General features: G+C 46.2%; 1 protein-coding gene across 8 annotated transcripts in view; it reads right to left on the bottom strand.

The window, feature by feature from the left end:
- Positions 1–8,220, bottom strand: part of map4k4 (mitogen-activated protein kinase kinase kinase kinase 4) — a 31,911-nt gene extending 23,691 nt beyond the window's left edge. For 2 of the 8 annotated variants that reach the window (XM_068736907.1, XM_068736931.1), the window contains exons 1-9: positions 7,746–8,215; positions 6,889–6,999; positions 6,704–6,794; positions 6,491–6,621; positions 6,006–6,060; positions 5,197–5,275; positions 4,934–5,109; positions 3,631–3,703; positions 2,845–3,055 (exon numbers count right to left, since the gene is read on the bottom strand). In XM_068736907.1, the coding sequence (XP_068593008.1) occupies positions 2,845–3,055; positions 3,631–3,703; positions 4,934–5,109; positions 5,197–5,275; positions 6,006–6,060; positions 6,491–6,621; positions 6,704–6,794; positions 6,889–6,999; positions 7,746–7,838 (1,020 nt within the window). In that variant the 5' untranslated portion in view covers positions 7,839–8,215. Of the gene's footprint in view, positions 1–2,844; positions 3,056–3,630; positions 3,704–4,933; positions 5,110–5,196; positions 5,276–6,005; positions 6,061–6,490; positions 6,622–6,703; positions 6,795–6,888; positions 7,000–7,745 lie in introns of all 8 variants that reach the window. The other 6 variants (XM_068736903.1, XM_068736922.1, XM_068736914.1 and 3 more) reach the window with 6 other exon arrangements.
- Positions 8,221–8,485: the final 265 nt, after the last annotated feature.

Raw genomic sequence — 8,485 nt, 5'->3', positions numbered from 1 at the left:
GTTCAAACGTCCCGCAGTGAGACAAGGTTCAAACGTCCCGCAGTGAGACAAGTTTCAAACGTCCCGCAGTAAGACGAGGTTCAAACGTCCCGCAGTGAGACGAGGTTCAAACGTCCCGCAGTGAGACGAGGTTCAAATGTCCCGCAGTGAGACGAGGTTCAAACGTCCCGCAGTGAGACGAGGTTCAAACGTCCCGCAGTGAGACGAGGTTCAAACGTCCCGCAGCGAGACAAGGATTCAAACGTCCCGCAGTGAGACGAGGAGTCAAACGTCCCGCAGTAAGACGAGGTTCAAACGTCCCGCAGTGAGACGAGGAGTCAAACGTCCCACAGTAAGACAGGGTTCAAACGTCCCGCAATAAGACGAGGTTCAAACGTCCCGCAATAAGACGAGGAGTCAAACGTCCCGCAGTGAGACGAGGAGTCAAACGTCCCGCAGTAAGACGAGGTTCAAACGTCCCGCAGTGAGACGAGGAATCAAACGTCCCACAGTAAGACAGGGTTCAAACGTCCCGCAATAAGACGAGGTTCAAACGTCCCGCAATAAGACGAGGAGTCAAACGTCCCGCAGTGAGACGAGGAGTCAAACGTCCCACAGTAAGACGAGGTTCAAACGTCCCGCAGTGAGACGAGGAGTCAAACGTCCCGCAGCGAGACGAGGATTCAAACGTCCCGCAGTAAGACGAGGTTCAAACGTCCCGCAGTGAGACGAGGTTCAAACGTCCCGCAGTGAGACGAGGTTCAAACGTCCCGCAGTGAGACTAGGTTCAAACGTCCCGCAGTGAGACGAGGAGTCAAACGTCCCACAGTGAGACGAGGAGTCAAACGTCCCACAGTAAGACGAGGTTCAAACGTCCCGCAGTGAGACGAGGTTCAAACGTCCCGCAGTGAGACGAGGTTCAAACGTCCCGCAGTGAGACGAGGTTCAAACGTCCCGCAGCGAGACAAGGATTCAAATGTCCCGCAGTGAGACGAGGAGTCAAACGTCCCGCAGTAAGACGAGGTTCAAACGTCCCGCAGCGAGACGAGGTTCAAACGTCCCGCAGTGAGACGAGGTTCAAACGTCCCGCAGCGAGACAAGGATTCAAATGTCCCGCAGTGAGACGAGGAGTCAAACGTCCCGCAGTAAGACGAGGTTCAAACGTCCCGCAGCGAGACGAGGACTCAAACGTCCCGCAGCGAGACGAGGATTCAAACGTCCCGCAGCGAGACGAGGTTCAAACGTCCCGCAGCGAGACAAGGATTCAAATGTCCCGCAGTGAGACGAGGAGTCAAACGTCCCGCAGTAAGACGAGGTTCAAACGTCCCGCAGCGAGACGAGGACTCAAACGTCCCGCAGCGAGACGAGGACTCAAACGTCCCGCAGCGAGACGAGGATCAGTGATCTCCCGCTCAGAAACGTGACCATGTCACACCGGGTCCTGAAAGCTGCAGGACGGAGGACGGCGTTGCAGCGTTCGTGAGGTGAGGATTCCACAGGAGGTCACGTCGTGTTTCCTCAACAGGAGAGCACATGTAGGCTGGTGTGTCTCCTAAACACAGCCTCCAGCTCTTGGCTCTTCTTCTGCTCGCTGCCTTATTTCATGTTTCATAATTCTATTCATACGTCTGTTTGTCCCTCTTGTAGGTTTTTAGCTCGCTCTCCTTTTTCCTCCCAGATAATTTAGTGAAGTCCACTTTTGTCCAAATGTATAATCATCTCTTTCTATTACATGTTTCTAGAGAAGAGAGGCACCAACAGAGGAGGAGCACCGCTCAAACAGATAAAAGATCATTAAAACTTCTACCTCTGGGAGCACAAATCATAGATTCATTTTTTTACTGCAGCTTAAAATTGATTTTGGAATTTATCAAGCAAAAAATCTAAACCCTAAACCTGCAAGTCAAAAGTCTCTAATCTTATTACATACAGATAAATGTTTTAATAATTTATAAATATATATATAAATTAAATAAATGTATTTAATAAAAATTAGGTATATTTATTAATTCCTTTATTTTCAAATAATCATTTGGTCTAAATGTTTAAAAAATAAAAGTGCATCACAGTTTCCCAGAGTTCACGGTTACACTTTTAAAAGCTTGTACTTGTACTGTAGAACATGTCCAAACACTGTAAATGTAATCTTTTCAGTACTTCATATCATTCAAATCACAAATATATAGAAATATTTCACAGAAAGAGGAGCTGGAACCAACAAATATTTGTCATTTTTGCTTGAAATCATTCATGAACGATGTTTTGTCGACGTACCAGTGTGTGAATAGTTGTCATGATAATGCTGACACTGTTAATTTATTGTATCTGTATTAACTACATGACTGTTATGTAATAACTCAAGGCGGTGAAGTCAGATCTACAGACCAGCCTTGAACAAGCTGACGCACGTTTAATACCCAGCATGCAGCGTGAGCTCATTGTTCCCCGCCGGCCTGTTTTTATGGAGCGTCGTATTTTCAGCATCGATCCGCCTTGAAGTCGGTATTTAACCCGCGATGAACAAACTCTCATGAAGAACAATGTTCATGTTCAGTGTGAGCTCCTGCTGCTGAGCACGCTTCATGAATAACTCACGGGACTATTCTTAGTCCTCTCCTAACGCCGGTGTAACTCCTGAGACCTTCAGGAATAAAACACATTTACTTTAGATATGCTTTGAAGTAAACAGGCGGAGTTTTACAACCTGGACTTTGCTTCAGCAGCTTTTACTGACAGAGTGTGTCCTTTTTAACTTGTTAGTATAGACTTAATTATGAGGAACATGAAGGTCCTGTACCATCATGCATTGCGGCAGACTTTTACCATCTCCTCCTACATGGACAGAGTCTGAAGCGGTCCGCTCACCTCCTCCAGCCTCCTCCGCTGCTCCTTCTGCTGCTCGATGCGTTTCTGCCTCTCGGCCAGCAGCTGCCTCTTGTACTCCTCCTGCTCGCGGAGCTGCTGCTCCTGGAGGAGCTGCTGGCGACGCAGCGCCTCCGATCGCTCCTTGTTCTCCTGCTGCAGCCGGATGAAGTCGCGGCGCAGCGTGGACTCGCCCGGCACGTTGACGATGGAGCTGCAGGGAGGACGCGGTGGAGAGCGTTAGCTGGTGTGAAGCGGCTCGTCAGAGACAGCGAAGTTCAGGACGCAGAGGTCCAAAGACATTCATGGAGAATTAAAAAAAGAACATATGGCTGGAAACTCCGTCTGCCAAACACACTTCTAATACCAAGAGTGACAGGAAGGAAAAAACACAACAACAAGCTCTATATGCTATACTTAATATCTGTCAGTGTTTATCTGATTTCATGATCCCCTGCAGCGCTGCTGTGGATCAGAGCCAGTGGTGTGTGTGTGTGTGTGTGTGTGTGTGTGTGTGTGTGTGACCCACAGTGTCTCATGCTGGGTTCATCATGTTTAGATAGCTGGTAGATAAATGTTGTGTTTGCTGGTTTGCATGCACACACACACACACACACACACACACACACACACACACACACACACACACACCCACACACACACACACACAGAGAGAAAGAGGCTCAGGAGGAAAACGAAGCACCAATAACGTCTTCTTCACGTGTGTGTGTGTGTGTGTGTGTGTGTGTGTGTGTGTGTGTGTGTGTGTGTGTGTGGATGTACACTGACCTCGGCTCTCCTTCCTGCTCAGACGCCTCCTCCTCCTCTTCTTCACTGCCGCTGTATTCATACTCCGTCTCATCTGAGGAAGAATAAAACAACTTAAGTCACTAAAATGGTGTGAACCCCATGACCCCAACACGAGCCCAACACGAGCCCAACACGAGCCCAACACGGGCCCAACACGGGCCCAACACGGGCCCAACACGGGCCCAACACGAGCCCAACACGAGCCCAACACGAGCCCAACACGAGCCCAACACGAGCCCAACACGAGCCCAAAACGAGCCCAACACAAGCCCAACACGAGCCCAACACGAGCCCAACACAAGCCCAACACGAGCCCAACACGAGCCCAACACGAGCCCAAAACGAGCCCAACACGAGCCCAAAACGAGCCCAACACGAGCCCAACACGAGCCCAACACGAGCCCAACACGAGCCCAAAACGAGCCCAACACGAGCCCAACACGAGCCCAACACGAGCCCAACACGAGCCCAACACGAGCCCAAAACGAGCCCAACACGAGCCCAACACGAGCCCAACACGAGCCCAACACGAGCCCAAAACGAGCCCAACACGAGCCCAACACGAGCCCAACACGAGCCCAACACGAGCCCAACACGACCCGCCGGAAGAAAATAAAATCACCAAAAACACAACTTTTAATTTAGATACAAACTGTAAAAATAGAAATGATCAGATTTTATAATTTCCGACGGTTCTTGAACAAATTATGCTTAAAATAAGCTTTATTATAATGTACATGTTCTCATTTAAAATTTCGCCAAAAATAAAGCGTTCACTTTAATTACAATCTGTAAAAAACATAAAATTCTGCGCTGCTCAACACAACTAAGAAGCCATGAATGACTCATGTGAGACCAACAGTCATGTGACAACAAATCAGAGAAACTATGACTGAACTTCAGGAAGTGAACACAGAGAGGAGAGAGGAGAGGAGAGGAGAGGAGAGGAGAGGAGAGGAGAGAGGAGAGGAAAGGAGAGGAGAGGGTGAAACATGTAAATAGTTTAATATATATATATTTTTTTTCCAATATTGGTAACATTTGTGGGCTCTTGGAACATTTTTATAAATATAGAATACATTTTTTCCAATTTTTGTAAAAAACAAGAAATTCAACTTGCATTCTATCTTTTTTATGATTGATGTCATCATAACTGTGTCGTTCTGCACTGAAGACATGTTCATACATATGTATATATATATATATATATATATATATATATATATATATATATATCTGTATATATATATAGATGTGTATTTATCTATATGTGTGCGCTCACCCTTCTCGCCCCTCTTCTTCTTGGTCCGGTCGATGTGGTCTTTGAGCTGGATGCGGACCTGCCTCTCGTTGGGCTGGTCCCGGATGTAGGGGTGTTTGAGCAGCTGCTCGGTGGGGGGGCGCTGAGTGTAGTTCTTCACCAGGCAGCCCTCGATGAAGCTGAAGAACTTCTTCGACCTGTCGGAGAAGCGAGATGTTGGAGGTGAGATGAACGCTGGAGACGCTGTTTGATAAAATACGATTTAAACAACTAAAGGCTCAAACCATTTTTTGGACTTGAGTCGAGGAGGAGGGTTTCTGGGGATGAGGAAGAGGGCTCTCATTGGATGCATGTCACACAGAGCTGCAGACAGGAAGAGACCAACACGGCAAGCACACGCGTGTCAGTGTGTGACGATGACACGTCTCAATAACAGCAGGTCAAATATAACGCTAACGTCAGCAGTGAGAAGAGTTATCACTGCTAAAAATGTAACTAATGTGGTTCTTATGTATAATAATAATAATAATAATAACTTTATTTATAGCAGCTTTAAAAACAGACAAAGCAGCAAAAACAACAGGAAGCTCAACAGTGAGACCAACAAACAGTCAATACCATAAATAAAATAAATAAAATTAAAAAATTTAAAAAATAAATAATTTTGTAAAAGCAACAAATAAAAATAAAACAGTAAAGCAACGACGTCACATAAAGGCCAGCCTGTAAAAATGTGTTTTAAGAAGTGATTTAACAGAGATCACTGTGAACAGATCACAACACTTATATAGAATACTATAATACTGTAATACTAGAATACTAGAATACTACAATACTACAATACTAGAAACTCTTCAATCTTTAGCTCTGTTTGCAGAACTTGTAGTAAAATCGTTACGTTTTCCTGTTTTGTGGCGTAACTGTTGAATATTAAAATCTTTTTTAATAAAACAGAGTTCACACAGACAACAAGAAGCTGAACAGTGAGGTCAAACTTAAACCTGATCAAACAGTAGAATATGAACCAATAGATACGATAAGAACAAACTGAGAAATGAAATAAATGAAGAAGTATTAATGTTTATGAACTCACGGGGAGCTCCTTCAGCCATCTCGATGGCCGTGATTCCACAGGACCAGAGGTCACTCTGAAGGAAAGGAGACAAGGAGTCAAAATCTCTCCTTCATGCACATCTATATACACACACATCTACACTCATATTTCTGACAGAGAGTGGACCGGTCAGAACTCTTTAAAGAGACTTTGGAAGATAAGAATCTTAACTCTTCCAATAACAATAATAACGTTTCCTTCCTCCACTAATGTCTCCAACGAACCAGAGAACGTTCACCTCCATTGAACTGAGAGTCAGACAGAAAACCCTGAAACTGTGTGAAACTCAGTCAACACGCCCAAACCTCCAGACCTGTCTGAACCAGTTCATCAGGATCCACTCACACTGTGGCTGTGAGGAGGACATGTGGGAATCGGAGCTTCATTGTTAACGGTCTGAAGCTCTATTCCAACCCTCCCTGATGCACGTCGTTCAAGCAGCAGACCCTGGTTCTGATCCTCACCCTGTAGTCGTAGGTGGCGTCCGGGTTCTCGTCACAGGCGATGACCTCCGGAGCCATCCAGTACGGCGTCCCGATGAAGGTATTCCTCCGGCCCACCGTCCGGTCCAGCTGGGCGCTCACGCCGAAGTCCACTACGAGAAACAGGAAGTCAACGTCAGTCAACGTCAGCCGTGGAGCTCCAGCTCCAGGGACCAACACAAAGCCAGAACTCACCCAGTTTGACCTCAGCGTTCTCCGTCAGCAGCACGTTCTGACCCTTGATGTCTCGGTGGATGACGTGGTGAGCGTGCAGGTGAGCCAGACCCTGCAGAAGAACACAAAGGGGGTCAAACTGGTTCTGGTTCTGGTTCTTAACAGGTTAAAGGCGAAGACGTTTCGTGAAGAGACGGGGAACCGACCCTGAGGATCTCTCTGGAGATGTAGGCGATCCAGTCCTCCTTCAGCGTGTTGCCTTTGGTGTTCTTCACCAGATCTGTGATGGAACCGGCACCGCAGAACTCCATCACCAGCTGGAGGACAGACACACACACACACACACACACACACACACACACACACACCATTATAATACCAACACCACCACTGTTGTTTGGTTTAGACTATATTATATGTGTGTAAATAATGATATCAATGTTTCATCTTTTAGATATCTCGGTATATTAGCAACAACCTGCTAAGAAATGAAGGCAGGGTCCCAAAAAAACTGAGGAGGAGTGACGTAGAGACCTGTCAATCAGCGTGTAGCCCCGCCCCTAAATCATCCCCTCTTTATGGTGTGTTTGACTCTAAATGTTCCATAATGTACTAAATGAACATCATGCTGTATTGAAGAAGACTGTAAACTAGAGATTGAGACCATAAACTCATGTTTACAATGTTTACTGAGGGAATAAATCAAGAGAGAAGTAGAGTCATTTTAGACTAGACTTCTATACAACCAGAGGAGTCGTCCCCTGGTGGACATTAGAGAGAATGCAGCTTGTTTAGTGATGTTCAGTGAACTCAAAGAGCAGATGTGTGGAGGAGGCAGCTGGAGAAACAAACATGGGGCCCACTTGTTGTTGTTGAGGGTCGAGAGTCGGATCATAAACCAGGTAGTCCTGCAACTCTAAACCACTCCCCTCTCTTTGATTTGTTGTGTTTCACGTTCCGTTTCTCTTCCAATATTCACGTTTCTTGTACTTCATACTAAATCTGTTTGTGATTTGACTTGTTTTGGGTGATTTTACTAACTTGTCGTAGAAATGAAACTCACCCATAGCTGGTCGTCGTGGCCCGGTGGACTCTTCTTGATGAAGGCTCCGTAGTAGGTGGCTATGTTTCTGTGGTGGGAGTACTTCTTCAGCATGTTGATTTCCAGCTTAATCTCCTCCTCTTCGTCCTACCAGAGAGAGAGAGAGAGAGAGAGAGAGAGAGAGAGAGAGAGAGAGAGAGAGAGAGAGACTCGTCATCGAGGAAGAAATAAAAGTAATAAACTGGAAACACGGGATGTAAAACCGGGCCGTTACTGAGAGTGACGCCATGTTTCTTTTCCTGCATCCTTGATTGTTTCTTGTAACCTTATTATAAAAGACATAAAGACAGAAAACGTGTGAAAACAAACCCAGCTGGTAACACTAACAGCTTGCAGCTTTGTCTCTGTTTTCAGGTCCATCTGTGAGAGACGGATATCACTGCAAACAAACATGCAGAATCAGCCTGAACATGGAGGAAGATAACGGAGCCCAACAGAACCGGCACCTCAGGATATTACAGCACCGACTCGGACGCGTGACGAGATCGAGCGATTGTTTTCTCCATCACTAGAACTTTACAGTGTGATTATGTCTCGTTTGTTTGCACTCCTCACTCTGCTGCTGTCATCCTGTCAATGTCTCCACCGTGGGGACTAATAAAGGATCATCTCCTCTTATCTAACAGCTCGATATCTTCTTATGCCACACATTAAAGCTACTACAAAGAACCTTCATGTTCTGTTGGTTCTGTCGCCCCCCT

Source organism: Cebidichthys violaceus, unplaced genomic scaffold (assembly GCF_023349555.1).
Source record: "Cebidichthys violaceus isolate CVI_PGR_0920_01 unplaced genomic scaffold, fCebVio1.0.p SCAF_11, whole genome shotgun sequence".
NCBI lineage: Eukaryota > Metazoa > Chordata > Actinopteri > Perciformes > Stichaeidae > Cebidichthys > Cebidichthys violaceus.
This window is presented reverse-complemented; position numbering and strand designations above follow the sequence as displayed.